Source organism: Xiphophorus couchianus, chromosome 8 (assembly GCF_001444195.1).
Source record: "Xiphophorus couchianus chromosome 8, X_couchianus-1.0, whole genome shotgun sequence".
In the NCBI taxonomy this organism is placed as follows: Eukaryota; Metazoa; Chordata; class Actinopteri; order Cyprinodontiformes; family Poeciliidae; genus Xiphophorus; species Xiphophorus couchianus.
Genome location: NC_040235.1, coordinates 6436600 through 6453238, shown reverse-complemented (window position 1 = coordinate 6453238; position 16639 = coordinate 6436600). Strand labels below are relative to the sequence as shown.

At 42.4% G+C, this 16639-nt stretch overlaps 3 protein-coding genes across 3 annotated transcripts in view; all 3 read left to right on the top strand.

Annotated features, from left to right (window-relative positions):
- LOC114149757 (NACHT, LRR and PYD domains-containing protein 12-like) overlaps positions 1–6826 on the top strand; it is a 46137-nt gene extending 39311 nt beyond the window's left edge. The window contains exons 12-14 of the mRNA XM_028025827.1: positions 3803–3947; positions 6026–6072; positions 6222–6826. Coding sequence (XP_027881628.1) covers positions 3803–3947; positions 6026–6072; positions 6222–6751 — 722 coding nt within the window. The 3' untranslated portion in view covers positions 6752–6826. The remainder of the gene's footprint in view (positions 1–3802; positions 3948–6025; positions 6073–6221) is intronic.
- Positions 1–16639, top strand: part of LOC114149750 (protein NLRC5-like) — a 1536511-nt gene that overhangs the window by 561541 nt on the left and 958331 nt on the right. The gene's annotated exons all lie outside the window — the stretch shown is intronic.
- Positions 8158–16632, top strand: slc30a5 (solute carrier family 30 member 5). Its single transcript, XM_028025868.1, has 16 exons — positions 8158–8564; positions 8859–8981; positions 9063–9129; positions 9787–9872; positions 9997–10084; positions 10863–10953; positions 11045–11121; positions 11484–11654; positions 12218–12488; positions 12560–12768; positions 13075–13232; positions 13870–13999; positions 14912–15149; positions 15220–15446; positions 16158–16286; positions 16372–16632. The coding sequence occupies exons 1-16, from the start codon at positions 8494–8496 to the stop codon at positions 16540–16542; spliced, it is 2307 nt and encodes a 768-aa protein (XP_027881669.1). The 5' UTR covers positions 8158–8493; the 3' UTR covers positions 16543–16632.

Here is a 16639-nt window from a genome sequence, read left to right as displayed (position 1 = left end):
ATGTTTAGGCATAGGGAAAGTTTTAATATGTGATTTTTTTTTGTTGTTGTTGCCATTGTTGTTTATGTTACCTGCTGCAGCTTTAACCAGTGTGAGATTCACTGAAGGTGAAGGTTGAGCGGTGCTACATCTGTGAAATATTACTACCAGTAGTGAATAGCGGCGGTTCAACAGTGAGAGCAGAACCAAAGTCTTTCACCTCCAGCTTGAAGACTTGAATTATTTTTCTGGTTGTTTGTTTAGCTTTCTGACCGTGACGCTAATCTGGGTGAGTGTTGGTAGTTGAGCTGCTTTACCTGCCGCTCTGGATGTCATTTTGTTCCTGCATTGACCCTGTCATGGGGTGCGGTGTAGAGATGGTGAGGCAGATGCTGTAGACCCAGGTAAAGTGAGAGATGATGGTTTTTTAATGATGAATATCCAGAAACACAGTCCAAAATAACGGGCAGCACGGCCGAGCAGAAACCAGGGCTCGACGCTGGTAGCAACCGTAAAAACAACGGACGAGACGGACTGGATACACAGACGACAGACTAAGTCAAACGAGACGAGGACCCGACAGAGACGCTGGGACACAGGTGACAATAAATACACGGGAGGGTAATCACAGAAACGAGACGCACCTGGGAAACAATCAAGGGGAAGACAGGACAACACAAAGACTCGGGGACACAGAAAACTCTAATTAAATACACAGACAACACAGAACATGATAGTACCCCCCCCCTCAAGGGCGGCTACCAGACGCCCAAAAAAAACAAAACAAAAAAACACAACAAGGGTGGGTGGAGGGGCGCTGGACAGCGGGCCAGAGTCCAAAATAACAAAAAACAACCCAACGGAGTGGGCGGAGGCACAGAAAGGGCCAAGAGTCCAAAAACAAACAAAAAACTACCCACAGGGTGGGCGGAGGTGGGAACCACGGAGGCGGTCTGGCGGCCGTCCGCGGCGCTGGAGGCGGGAACCACGGAGGCGGTCCGGCGGCCGTCCGCGGCGCTGGAGGCGGCGATGAGGAGTCCCGGGGGCCACACACAGACGGTGACGACGAGCCCCCCGAGGCAGGGTCTCTGGTGGAGCACAGAGAGTCGGGGTCTCGGTCGGAGCACAGGGGGTCTCAGTTTGAACGCAGGGGGTCTGGGTCTTGGGAGGAAATGATAGAGTCGGGGTCTCAGATGGAACGCAGGGCGTCTGGGTCTCAGGAGGAATGCTGAGGGTCTGGGTCTCGGGAGAAACGCAGAGGGTCTGGGTCTCGGGAGGAACGCAGATGGTCTGGGTCTCGGGAGGAACGCAGAGGGTCTGGGTCTCGGAAGGAACACTGGGAGTCTCAGGAGGAATGCTGAGGGCCAGGGTCTCGGGAGGAACGCAGAGGGTCTGGGCCTCGGGAGGAACACAGAGGGTCTGGGCCTCGGGAGGAACACAGAGGGTCTGGGTCTCGGGAGGAACGCTGGGGGTCTCGGTCTCGGGGGGAACGCTGGGGGTCTGGGTCTCGGAAAGAACGCAGAGAGTCAGGGTCTCGGAAAGAACGCAGAGAGTCGGGGTCTCGGAAAGAACGCAGAGAGTCGGGGTCTCGGTCGGAACGCAGGGAGTCGGGGTCTCGGGAGGAAGTCCAGAGCGAAGCCTCGGCGCCGGCTGCGGAGGAGAGCCGGGACGAAGCCTCGGGGCCAGCTGCGACGGCTTCGGGTGCGCCGGCTGCAACGGCAGCTGGAAGTGCTGGTCCCGGAGATGCTGGAGCTGGGTCTGGGCTGGCGGAGAGACTGTGCAGATTGGGAGGCAGAGGGTTAACTTACAGCACGGCAGCCGCCGTCAGGCACTCCCTCTCTGCCTCCTGTTGCAACTCCGCCAGCCCCAGATGCGGAAGTCGCGGGATCCATTCGTCCAGCATGATCACCAAGCGTGTGGCTATGTTCAGGCGGTGACGGGCGGAGTAAGGCTTTACCACCTCCTCGACATAGTCCTCTACAGTTTTAAGTAATCCTGCTGGGTCCATAAAAAAGCGAGCCTCACCGTTCAGTCTGGTCGGGTCCTTCTGTCATGGGGTGCGGTGTAGAGATGGTGAGGCAGACGCTGTAGACCCAGGTAAAGTGAGAGATGATGGTTTTTTAATGATGAATATCCAGAAACATAGTCCAAAATAACGGGCAGCACGGCCGAGCGGAAACCAGGGCTCGACGGCGGTAGCAACCGTAAAAACAACGGACGAGACGGACTGGATACATAGACGACAGACTAAGTCAAACGAGACGAGGACCCGACAGAGACGCTGGGACACAGGTGACATTAAATACACGGGAGGGTAATCACAGAAACGAGACGCACCTGGGAAACAATCAAGGGGAAGACAGGACAACACAAAGACTAGGGGACACAGAAAACTCTAATTAAATACACAGACAAGACAGAACACGACAGACCCTCGATGTATCCAAACTCCGCCAAGTGCTTGTTTTTTAAATATCATATTAGATTCGTTGTTTTGATGCATTTTAACACTCTTCACCAATGAGGTAATTTTCCACCGCAACATGCAAACTTCCCCATTCAGTCTCAGAGCTTTATAGTTCCACACTACAGGATTTGTTGCTGCACAGTGTGAAGGAAAGAGGAGATCTAAGGAGGGAAATGCATGCATGTATAAGCACAATAAGTCCAAGAAGAAAATTGTTGACTGGAAAGTAACACATACATTTGACGGATTAATAACAGATGTTTCTCTCTGTCTCCTCAGACTGAGTGACTGTAACCTCTCAGAGAGAAGCTGTGAATCTCTGTCCTCAGTTCTCAGCTCCCAGTCCTCCAGTCTCAGAGAACTGGACCTGAGTAACAACAACCTGCAGGATTCAGGAGTGAAGCTTCTCTCTGCTGGACTGAAAAGTCCAAACTGCAACCTGGGAACTCTCAGGTAAAATGTTCTCAATCCTGGTGAAACCAGATTTCTGTCCATTAGCTGCTATAAGAGATTATGTAAATTTTATGTCAGTAGCAGATTATAACATCAGTTGTAAGTGCCAGTTTAATACTGCACTAGTTAAGCGTTGACTCATTGCTGCTTGTTATGACGCTCTGAGCGGCTAACGTTGTACCTGTTGATCGCGTGTAAAGTCAATCCCCAGAGATCTTCTTGTTGTCCAAATTTGTTCCAATCAGATGAACCATATGTGATCAATATACATTTATTACAAGATACATGGGAGCAGTATTAACAATGACTCCGCCACAGCGGTCAAAAACTTGTATGCCCTTCCGGAATCAACACCTCTCAACTACCTGTGACCTCTTGGTTCATATACTGGAGTCGACGGCCCCATCTAGTGACCAAAACCAAAAATACACACATTTGGCTCCAATATCAGTAAATGTCTGACTGTGATGATGCTAATCATGCTAAGTCTTGACACGTAAACTCAGCTGGTTTTCATTTACTCCAGGCTGAAAGAACCAAGAAGAGAGGAATGTAGAAAGGTGGGGATCAGGCTTTAACTGTTAGTGTAACGCTGGACACTTGACAGATTGCTGCATCCTCAGTGTACAAAGAAGCATTATTGCAGATTCTTCCTCCAACCAGTTGTTAGAATTTCTCATCCATTTTACAAATGAAAAATTTAGATTTTTATTACCTACAGAATGAAGTAAAGTTTTATTACCATTTTCATGATAATATCATAATTAATAACATTTCTTGAGTGTTTGCCTCATGTTAAAATAACCAGTTCAGACCTTGGGTTCTACCTCAATGTTCTCATGTTCTCATCATGTGATGAATTGTGTGTCTGCAGCTTATCAGGCTGTTTGGTCTCAGAGGAAGGCTGTGCTTCTCTGGCCTCAGCTCTGACCTCCAACCCCTCCCATCTGAAAGAGTTGGACCTGAGCTACAATCATCCAGGAGACTCAGGAGTGAAGCTGCTGTCGGCTGGACTGAAGGATCCACACTGGAGACTGGAAGCTCTCAGGTATGGAGGAACCTGCTGCAGGAGCAGAGAAGGTCTGATAGAGGAGGAAGAGGGAGAAATGTCTTTAGTCAGTCTGCTGGGAAACATTTAGTTTGAAGCTTAAATTTATAATGCTAATTCAGTATTTGGGTTGTATTTATTACAGTTAAATTATAAATACTGCTGGTAATTTTGGCTCTGTAAGTTTGCAAACTACATCCAATTAAAAATTGTAGTAATCTTTCACATGGTACTGAATGATCCTGGGAAACCGACCCATCTACTGGAACCACAATGACATGGTAGTCAGAGCAGCAGGGGGCCAAATATAGCTCCATGTGGAACCAAGAGGTTGGAGAGAGAAAATCAGTTTGAAACTGTTTCCTATCAGAGTTCAGTTTGTCTCTCTGTCTTCACAAACCAGGAGCATCATGGGCTGGGCGGGGCTTCCACTGATGGATCTACTGAGGAAATACAAGAAGCTGATTGGCTGATGGACAGGAAGTTAAAAATATGCAGATGAATTACATCACAAATCAGACAGTATTGGTGTTGTGGATAGGCGTAGCGCGGGATCACATGGTGTTATTAGTGATTATAGATCACCTGTTGCTCACCTGCTGACTTTAGTCAGTGGGTGATGGGGGAGGTTTACTTTTTACTGACCGCTTCAAGCTAGTATGTTTTTGTCTTTGATCACTGTTTAAACCTGCAGATCTGGTTTTAATTCTGCTTTTGGACACAAATATCTGATATCCACTGATGTTCTGCCTTTGAATTTTGATGATATTGAGGAAAATAAAATCATCTTAACTGCAGCTTGGATTGAAGTTTTGATCAGCTGGAGCTTCAACAATGATTCTCCTATTCAGCTGATCAGTGACTTTGTTTGACAGTCGCTAATATTTGGTAATAAAGAGACATGGCTGAGAGCAAATATAGATTTTAGATCAAGTTTAAATGTTTCAGTGACAGGAAGAAAGGAACAAGAGGAGGATGAGCAACATCTAGAAATGATCATCTACATTCAGAAAAATAAGTAGAGGACCTGATCAGTAAAGATGTAACTATTATTATCAGTAACATGTGGTAACTTTAATGCATATGGAAAACAATGGGATGGAAACAGAACACTGAAAGTAACTGAAAGAGCAGCAGAAGAACATTTAGAGGGAACGAACTGATGATGTTTGAATGATGGAAAGAGACAAAAACATGTTGATCCAGGAAATGGATCAGTCCTTGATTTAACTCTAGTGTCTAGGAAGATTTCAGCTGATTGTGGAATATTCTTCTGACTAAGAACGTGTGGAGTGCATGGAGCTAAATAGGAACTGAAATAATAATGAATTTATTCTGATTCAACCATCTTCAAACTGTCACATCACTCGTTCAGGAGTCTAAGGAGTTCAGCAATTAGATTTCTATGATGATTTACTGAGGATAGAAAAGACATTAAAACAATATTGGATGGAGCTTCAGACCAATCAGCCCCCAGAAGCAAAGATGAGAAGAAAAGCAGCTCCATGGTGTCAGATGGATGTTTAAAAGTTCTCAGAGTGAAATAAATAACTTCAGATTTTAAGCAAACCTTTCAACTTTAATGAAGTTGTGGGTTAAAATATAAAACACATGAAAAAGTGAATAAAACTATTCATAAGGCAAAGAGATCAAGACGTTTAGTAGCTTTATCTATTTGACAGTTTGATCTCCACCAGGAGGCGACATCTGGAAAATGATCAAACGTATGAAAGCAATCAGGGAATAAAATAAATCCCTTGTTTTCCAGAAGGAGGGAAGAATTGCAGTGAATGGTGAAAAAAAAGTAGAAAAAGTAAAAATGAGAGTAGAGGAACTCGTTCAGATCCAAAGTTCTGATAAATTTACTAAGAAAGATAAAAAAGACAAGATCAGCTCATCCAGAACTTCTGCAGTGGAGGGAGGATTACTTTTACAACCCATTACTGCAGCTGCTGGTTTCAGGATGCTGCTTCTTCTTCTGGGTCTTATTGTAAATGTGTGCAGCGCCACCTGGTGGTGTTGGTTGGTAGAGGAAGTGCTGAAAGAGACTGATGGTCTGACCCCCCTCCTCCTTTCAGGGTGGAGCCTGCTGGAGTCCAATTCTTGACACCAGGTCTGAGGAAGTGTAAGTGTGTTTTTCATCTGATTCATGACAACAAAGCAGCTCACATTCAACCATCTTCAAACTGTCACATCACTCATTCAGGAGTCATCATCAAAGTGTCAATAAATGATCAATAACTGCAGCTGGATTGTGTTTGTTCTCTCCATCAGATTCCTGTCAACTCACCATCGACACAAACACAGTGAACAGAGAACTCAAACTGTCTGAAGACAACAGGAAGGTGACATGTGTGAAGGAGCTTCAGTCATATCCTGATCATCCAGACAGATTTGATTACTGGCCTCAGCTGCTGTGTAGAACTGGTCTGACTGGTCGCTGTTACTGGGAGGTTGAGTGGAGAGGAAGAGTTAATATATCAGTGAGTTACAGAAGAATCAGGAGGAAAGGAAGCAGTGATGACTGTTTGTTTGAAAGGAATGATCATTCCTGGAGTCTGAGATACTCTGATTATGATGGTTACTCTGTCTGGCACAATAAGATAAAAACTCGTCTCTCCTCCTCCTCTGACTCTAACAGAGTAGCAGTGTATGTGGACTGTCCTGCTGGCATTCTGTCCTTCTACAGAGTTTCCTCTGACTCACTGATCCTCCTCCACACCTTCAACACCACATTCACTGAACCTCTGATTCCTGGATTTGGGTTCTGGCCCAGTTATGGTTCCTCAGTGTTTCTGTGCTGAGTTGAGTCTAAAGAGTCTAAAGATTTTCATCCTGCTAGAAAATCTCTCACTGATTAAAAGATAGTTCAGTCTCTACATGTGTTTCATTCAGAAACATATTTTCATGGATCCAAACTGTTTTTTGGTTAAACTCTTCTACACAACCCTGGGATTATTCCTGGATTATAACTGGATCAACTTGTTGTTTTTTCTGTTTCCAGTCAAAGATTCACAATGAATCTCAGGATGTTTTGTTTCTCTCTTGATTTTTTACTTTCATTTATCATTCAGATTTCTTTAAATTTACAACAGTTTTTCTCAATCACTGGACATTTTTTTGTTTCTGTCAACTCATATATTCATAAATTCGTCTTGGATTCAAATGTCATTTTTTGTATATTTACTGCAGTTTTACTTCATGTGTTTTACTGAACAATAAACACATTTTATTCTGAATTTTATTAATTTGCTGCTCATCCTGTTCTGTTCCTGAAAGAAATGGTGATTGTCATGTTATTATCAATTTGGTCATAAAAAGTTAATATTTATACAAAGACAACCTTCAAACCTGACCCAGTTCCACTGGTTCTGTCAGGAGGAATGGACCAGAACTCCAACAACCTCTCATGAGAACCTTGTGGAGGAAACCCTAATATTTGACAAAGTCAGACAGTTTAGTGGAAATTTGACCAAAACCTGAGGAGATAAAATTCAGATTTACTGGAGGTTATCTAGAGTACTGGGTCCTAAATGTTTTTACTTTATATACATGATATTTACAATGAATCTAACTGGTTCACATTTACTTTAATCTGGATTATTACAGCTACAGTATTCATATTTTACCATGTTTTTATAAACTCCTTAGTTTGGAGTGATATGGAAAGCCATTTTAACATAAAATCGGTTTTGTCTGTCTGTATTTAAATTCCAGATGTGTAAAAAATTGTTTTGTATGATGACGTATTAATACCAGTGTAGCTAGAAAAAAGGAAGAGTACAATTCTGCCAAAAAAGCTCAGAACGTTTTATATAATCTCATAACCTGATTTTTCGAGTACAGCATAAAAAAAAAATCAAAGTGTGTAGATGTTATTTTTCAAATATAACTTTATTTACTTTCACTTTGTTTTGCATAGTAAAAATGTTTTGGCTCAGTGACGGCAACGAAAATAATCAGTAAAACAGTAGTAATTGAACAATCAATTTAAAAAATAAAGACAAGAAAACAATTACCAGGTTTTTATTTGACACAAACAAAATATAAAACGTTATGAACATGTAACGTTTTTAGACAAATCAATAACTATATTAAAATACTAGAATTCTAGCACGGAGCATCTGATTAGATACAAGAGATATTGCTCAGAGTGAGACCTCTCGCCTCTGCGCAGAACCGCGCCGCATCAACGGTCACGAGGTCTGTTACGTCACGTAAACTGTGTCGTATGCGGAAGCGTCAGAGCTTTATGGACGGTTCGGGTAGTTCTCGCTCTGCTTTTCTGACTTTTATCGGTTATTACCGTCATTTTGAAAGAAAGCGGGTTTATTTTCAGTCTCTAACGAAGCGTTCAGATGCGTTTCTTTAACTTCCGGCGGCCACAGAGGACGTGACGGCGGCAGAAACGGCAGAATGGACCCGAGCCAGAGGAGGCCTCGTTGTTTACTCCAGCGGTAAATGAGTGCAGCTAGTAAGGTTTTATTTCTCCACTAAAGGCGATGGTGAGGAAACTGGGAACATAAATATACTGGTACCGGTCAACATGGAGGATAAATACAGCAGCAACGTTTTGTCGGGAGGGAAACTGGGAATGGTGGAAGTTCCTGATTCCAGGTAACATCTGTTCTGGTTAGCTTTTATTTTATTCATTCAGTTAATTTGAATACATTTTTTATTCCTCGACTAATCTTTGTTCGTTAGGATTATCAAAATTATTTATTTTCCTTGACGCAAGGTTAATTTTATTGAAATTGATTCAGTTTGTTTGCCCTTCTGATGGGAAATAAATGAACTTTGCCTCTGAATTGTTCGTATTTTTAACTATTAAACACTTAGAATGTGTTTTGAAACAGTTTAATTATCTAACTTGTCTCCATATATGTACTTCCTGCCGTTTTTCCCCGGCAGGTTAACCAGATACATTGTTCTGCTGATCCTCTCAAAGATCCTGAAGGCTTTAGGTATTTTTGAATCCTATGATATCCTGAAAGTCGTTCATATAGTTCAGTTCATCTTCATATTGAAGTTTGGGTGAGTATTTCTCCTCCTCCGACCCGTTCTGATTCATTTCTGAATGGTTTAGTAACATAAATGTTTTTGTTTGTTTTGTAGAAGTGCTGTTATTCTGCTTGTCTTTCAAAAACCCTTTTCTTCTGGGAAAGTCATCTCAAAGCGGCAGGTTTGTTGGATTTTATTTTATTGCTTGTTTTTTCTAAATTTGCACTAGTAAGCTTCTAAAAAGTGTGGCAGGCATTTACAGTCAGCCTCTATTGACTTGTATTTTGTAGAACTTCATCTAGAGACGTCAAATTGCACCAACAACAATTTTCAACAATTACTTCATTTTTATAAAGTTACTCTCTCCAGGATTGTTTTTGTAAATTATTTTGCAATAAAGTCGATAATTTTGTGGTTCTACTTTTGAATTTTTGTGACAATCTTTAAACTATGTCCAAAATCTATAAATGGAAGAAGAAAGATGAGGAAAAACTCAAAAACAGGTTCAGCTCTGTAGTAAACTAGGATATACTGCCACCTGCAGGTTGGAGGTAGCATCACTTAAACTCAGTATTTTTCACAGAAAAGTTTTTAACTGGGGAAAATATCTTATTTAACTTGCAGATTGTTTCATTTTTAACTAAAACTTTTTCATCGATATTAAGGAATTATTGACTCAAAACCAGCTTCTGTTTTCTGTTGTAAAGTTAGTTTTGCCTTATTTCAAGTGAACTAAGATATTTGCACTAGAAACTGGACCAAAAATCTATTTTTAAAGATGAATAAAGATGAACCTGATGTGATGAATTAAAGTGTTTTCATTTTTTCTCTGTTTTAGTGGATAAAGTTGGTCAAACATGCTGTTTCCAGCTGCATTATTTCCCTCCTGGGCTTCTTTGGTCTCACTCTCTGTGGACCTTTAAGGTACATTTTTAAATTACTTCAATATGTCTCACATTGTTTCCCCTGCATGATGTCTAAATGCAACAGTTATGATTATTTAACTCCTATTTAACTTTTTTTAAAATAATAATTGTTTGTTTTTCAGGACTTTGCTGCTTTTCGAGCACAGTGACGTTGTGGTCGTCGCTCTGCTCGGCGTTCTCTTCACTAACTCAGGAGGCGGACCGTCCAAGGTTTCTCTTTACTTTATTTATTTTATTTTTGTTTATTTTTACCTTTAAACACCAGAAGCCAAAGACTGAGATTTTAAAAGATTGTCATTCAGCCAAGAAGTTTGTTTTTGATTAGAAATGAGTCTGACATTTCTTAAAGATAACGAAAAAGGAGAGCTAACCTGGAAACAATAATTTATGTTTTTAATTTAGATTAAATTTATCTTTGTTGGAATAACATTTATTAAGGACCTTTTGCTGTTTAGTTATTAATCAGTTCATTTTAAAATAATCAGGCCAACACTTTAACGCTGAATCAAGCAGAAAGAACTGAGCTTTTCAAATGTTTATGTGTTTTAATTTGATTAATTAATCATCATCAATAGAATAATCAATTGTTAGTTGAAGCCCTAAATTATGAGAATAGGTGAAATTTTGAGAGAACAGTCAGTCAAACGACAAAAAGTTCAAATATTACCAGAATAAAGTTGAACTAATATGAGAATAAAGTCGCAATGCTACAGAATAAAAGTCATAAAGCAAAATGATTCTTTCTCTGATACTCTGTCATAGTTATTAGGTGATGAATGTCATATTTTTTAGGACATTTAATGATTTTTTTAATCTTATTTTTTCATTACCAAATGGACCCAGGTGGAACATAGTTTGAAGCGCCCTCTAGGGGCCAGAAATAACTCTGCGTTCTTGCTGGTGATGAATGGTTGTGTAGCTCTGACTGGATCCAGGTACCAGTACCGGTTCTGGTTACCTGAGCAGCTTTTTCTGTGGCTTCCTGCAGACCAGAGGAGCAGCTTTCTTCATCATCGCTGTGATCTGCCTGCTGCTCTTCGATAACGACCAACTGATGGCCAAGATGGGAGATCATCACCGTATCCTTTCACCCAGAGTTCTCATACTTTTGGCTCCAGTCTGGTTTCACTGGTGGGTTCTGTTTGGGCCTTGACTGGAGCCGTAACGCAGCGGAGGGACACCATGACAGCGCACTCACACACTTCCTCTACACGGCCATTTCTCTGTTGGGAGTCGCAGATCACAAGGTGAGTGAAGCTTCTTCTTCTTCTCTACGTATAATGCAGCACATTCCTGTAAAACCTTTCAGGTAGGTGGTTCTAATGTTCTACTTTAATGACATAGATGAAGTTTATGACTTTATGTTATTTATAAAACATTAGAGTAACAATACTTAGCAAAATCAAACTGAAGACAGTCGTCTCAATGATTAGTGTTAACTTCTGCTAATTTCTTAGCATGTTTAGCGGTTCAGTCTTAGCTTCCACTAATTCTTAATGTGTTTAGCGGTTAATGTTAGCTTCTGCAAGTTTGTGTCTAGTATTTAGTCCAATCAAAGCAAGAGAACATCAGGTTAAGTCTTATTGTTGTTTCCCCGCTCCGCCTGCAGGGCGGCGTGGTTCTGCTGGTGGTGTCGCTCTGCCTGAAGGTCGGCTTCCACACGGCCTCCAGGAAGCTGTCGGTGGAGATCGGCGGAGCCAAGCGGCTCCACGCGCTCGACAACCTGCTGTCCGCCGCCGTGATGCTGCCCTGGGCCGCCGTCCTGACCACCACCACCGAGGTGACCAGCCGGGAGAGTTAGGGGCGATCAAAGAGGCACCGCAGGAAGAAAGAGAGGAAGATAGAAAACATCCATCCTTTCATTCATCATTACTTCCCCACTTTATTTCCTTCTTTCCTTCCCTGTTTGTTCCTTTTACTTTATCCTTCATTCCTTCCATCCTTCCCATTTCTCCTTTCCTTAATCCCTCGTTCCTTCCTTTCTCTCTGAATTTATTCATCCCTAAATCTTCTCATCTATCCTTTTTTAATCCGTTCATCTTTTCTTTTACGGGAAGAAATTTATTTGAACTCAAATAAAAAATAATAAATGATATTTGAAACTTTACATTTTAATTGAAAGTCATCAGAGAAACAGAGACAAAAATCATTTATTTATTCATATAAACAATAAATATTCAGACAAAAAGTAAATATTTCCTACATCCTGTTTTTTATTTTTTATGTGTAATTATTTATTATTTTGACACTCAGTAAATTAATTTAATCAAACTTATTGTACAAATATTTCTAAATATAATTTTGTAACGTTTCTCCAAACTGCCTCTATATTTTGTTCTGCAGAGCAAAGTGGACTCCTGGTCTTCGCTCGTCGTCCCGTTCGCGATGATCATCTTCTCCGTCGTGATCCTGGAGTTTTACGTCGAAGCCGTCTGCAGCGCCAAGATGGAGGCTCCGCGCTGCGCCCGCTACGGCGCCTTCGCCCTCTTCCCGGCCGCGCTGGCGCTGGCCAACTTCTGGACCGGCCCGCTGCGCCGACCGCCGCCGACGCAGCTCGCCACGGAGCACGTGCTCTCCGGCGGAGTCATCGTCAGCGCCGTCTTCTTCGTCATCGGTGGGTGACGAACAGAGTTAGAACCGACCGCGCCTCAGTTCGTCCTCTGACCTCCACTCTGCCCCCCGCAGCCTCCAGCATCCTGACGGCGCCGTCCAAGAAGGGGCAGAAGGGAACGCTGGTGGGCTACTCGCCTGAGGGGACGCCGCTGTACAACCTCATGGGCGACGCCCTGCAGCACACGTCGCAGTCGCTGCCGCGCTTCATCAAGGATTCGCTCAAACAGATCCTGGAGGAGTACGACTCCCGGCAGATCTTCTACTTCCTGTGTCTCAACCTGGTAGGTCGACCAAAGACGACGAGACGCTCAGGAGAAAATACAAACAAAGATCGTAATGGCGCAAAGGTCAAGTACCGCGCCATTAAAGTTGTAACGATGCGAGAATGAAGTCAGAAATACGAGGATAAAATCATAGGATAAAAGTTGCAACATTATGAGAATAAATCAAAGTATCATTTCTAACAATGCTAAGTTATCTGACTAAGGTTTCAGGTGGTTGACCTAAAGTTCACCTCCATGCCTTCGGTTTGATTGTGACCTGTTAAAATCACCATAGCAACCAGAGTTGTTGTTGGTTTTCCGCAGGCCTTCACGTTTGTGGAGCTGTTCTATGGCGTTTGGACCAACAGCCTGGGCCTGATCTCTGACGGCTTCCACATGCTGTTCGACTGCTCCGCTCTGGTTCTGGGCCTGTTCGCCGCCCTCATGACCCGCTGGAAGGCCACCAGGATCTTCTCCTACGGGTAAAACCGCCGCGGCCGTTCTACGGCGCCACATTAGGGCCAAAGTAGCAAAGTAAAACGGAGAAAATTGCTGCCAAAAAAACGCAGAAATCTTGAGATTGAGCTCAAATATTTTTTTAAACTGTCAAATTTCTGAGTTTTAAAAGTCAAATATTTGCTTGAAAAAACAGTAATTTTGAGAATTTTATAGAATTTCTAAAAGTTGAAAATATGCAAATTTTTGACTTTTGATTAAGCTCAAAATTTCTGAAATTTTTCTATCAAATCTTAAGATCCATCTCAAACATTTTGTGGAAAAAAACAGAAATTCCTGAGCTGCAAAAAAAAGAAAGAATTTTCAACTTGAAACATGTTTCTCTTCTCAAAATGTTTTTTTTCTTAAATTTTTTTTTTTTTACTTTTAAACCTCAAATTTCCTTACTTTTTTGTAGGAAATTTCTGAGATTAATTTGAAAATAAAAAATTTTTTCTTGCAATTTTTTACTCCCTTATAGGTCAGAAAGTTTCAAATTTTTTTCTTGAAATTTTGACTTTTTTTTATCAGAAATGACTCCTTTGTCCTGTTTCTCGTGTCCCTAATGCTGTGCCGTAGTTTCCAGGTCCGGTCTGGTTTCTCCTGAATGTTTTCGTCTTGCAGGTTCGGCCGCGTGGAGATCCTGTCGGGCTTCATCAACGGCCTCTTCCTCATGGTCATCGCCTTCTTCGTGTTCGTGGAGTCGGTCAGCCGCCTGCTGGATCCTCCCAACATCAACACCGACATGCTGACCGTGAGTTTTATCTGCACAAACTCCGGATCAAAAGCCAAAATAAACCAAGTCCGGAGTGAAAACAGTTGGGTTTGTTCTGGTTCTGGAAGAACTTTGTTGGATCAGCAGAGTAAACGCAGTCGGGTGATTTAAGCTCCTCCAGGTGTTTCACAGAAAATATTATTGTTATTAGCAAACAGGATTTAAAGAAGAGAAATCTGGGTCAGGGTGGCCTTCAGAACAGAACCTGATCCGGTCCAAATGGAGCTCTGATTTAAAGAGGAGCTTTATGAATGAATGAATGATGGAATAAACGTGTGAGAGTGAGAACTGTTGGTGTCACAACTCTCTTTAACACGTTCGCTGCTCTGGATGAGGAAACAAACGGTTCTGAGATCAGACGGATTGGGTTTAATTGGACCTCAGATCTGAAGTTTCTCTGGATCAGGTTACAGGTCACTGCGACCTGCAAACATCCAGAACCACTTAAAGCTCAGAGACACAAACTACGGAAGACAATTAGAGCCACTAAAAAATAAAGAATTCTGACTTTAATCTCTGAATTCAATTGTCCCTGAATTTACTTTTTTTCCCCAGAATTTTGTCATTTTTTCAGATTTTTTATGTTTTATTCTCGGAATCTTTACTTTTTTTTTTTCAAGTATTTTGCCTTTTTTTTGTCCGTTTTTATCCAAATTCTGATTTTAAACTTAGACTTTTTATCTTTTTTTCTCTAAAATCTGACTGTAAGCTCAAAATTTCAGCATTTTTCTCAGAATTTAGTTTTTTCTCCTCCAATTTCTGTCATTTGATCCCAGAAGATTAAAGTCAGAATTCAGAGAAAAGGACAGATTTTTTTTTTTTTTTTTTTTTTTCAGTGGCTCTAATCCTCGTTCATCTGAAACGCAGTTTGATAATTTGTCGTTTCTGCAGCCGGTGTCTGTTGGCGGTCTGCTGGTCAACCTGGTGGGAATCTGCGCCTTCAGCCACGCCCACGCCCACTCCCACGGCGGGAAAAGCTGCTCCTCTCAGGACCACGGACACTCGCATCATGGCCACTCCCACGGCGAGCACGGCCACGCCCACGGCGGACATGGCCACTCCCACGGCGGACATGGCCACGCCCACTCCCACGGCTCGGGCAGCAGAGGAATGAACGCCAACATGCGAGGTTTGTCGCTGCGGCGCAGAGAAGTTCGTGGAAACGCGATGATTCCCTGAACTGGTTTTGCTCCTTTCAGGCGTTTTCCTCCACGTTCTGGCCGACACTCTGGGCAGCGTCGGCGTCATCATCTCCACCATCCTCATCCGGCAGTTCGGCTGGCTGATCGCCGACCCGATTTGCTCGCTCTTCATCGCCACGCTCATTTTTCTGAGCGTCATCCCGCTGCTGAAGGACGCCTGCGAGGTTCTCCTCCTGCGGACTCCTCCGGAACAAGAGAAGGACCTGAACAGCGCCTTGGAGAAGGTGAGGAGGCCCAGATCCTCACATCTTAAACCAAAGTTTAAGATTATAGCAACAAAATGAGAGTTTCCAACACATCATCTCAACTGAAAGAAGAAACTGGAGTTAATTCTGCTGGATTATGCAGAGTTAATCCTAATACTGCTAAATGTTACTTAACCTTTAGCAGAAGCTAACAAAAAAGCGCTACACTAACATTGTAACAATGGAAGCTAATGTAATACTAGCATGTTATTTACTGTAAGCTAATGCTACAGTGCTATAACAGCATGTTATTAAGCAGGATCTAATGCTAAATTGTTTTACCAACATGGTACTAAACATATAGTAATGCTAAATGCTACATCAACAAGAATGTTATTTACTAGAAGCTAATGCTTGAGCACTATATCAACATGGTATTTAGAAGGAGCTAGCAAAAGAAAGAGCTACATTACTGTTGTATTTAGTGGAAGTTAAAGCTATATTAGCATGTTCTGACCGTAAACTAAAGTTACAGCGTGATATCAAAATGGTATTTAGCAAAAGCAAAGCCTAAAGCGCTACGCCAGCATTTTAAGTGGAGGCTAAAGCTGAAGTGTTGTACTGACATAGTATTAAGCAGACAGTAGCGCTAAATGCTAAATCAATGTTGTATTTAGAGAAGCTAGTGCTAAAACACTAAACCAACATGGTAATTAGCAAGACTTCTTCAATCATTTTGTCCTGTTGCAGATTGAGAAGATTGAAGGAGTTCTGTCGTACAGAGACCCTCATTTCTGGAGGCATTCGGCCAACGTGATCGCCGGGACCGTCCACCTGCAGGTCATGTCAGACGTGGTGGAACAGCGGATCATCCAGCAGGTCAGCTCAAACCAGTTTCCTACCACAGCTTCAATTATTATCGCAGATTATATTGTGCAACCTGATTATCTGACTGCGTCTCCAGGTGACGGCCATCTTGAAAGACGCCGGGGTGAACAATCTGTCGGTCCAGGTGGAAAAGGAGGCGTACTTCCAGCACATGTCTGGACTCAGCACCGGCTTTCAGGACGTTCTGGCAATGACGCGGCAGATGGCGTCCATGAAATACCCGAACGACGGGACTCTCATCCTGTAGCGCCGCCTAAAGACTCGAGGAAAAACCCTACAGATGTACAGTTTGTGTAATAAATTTGAATATGATGGTTTCATATTCTTGTTCTGACGATTCCTGC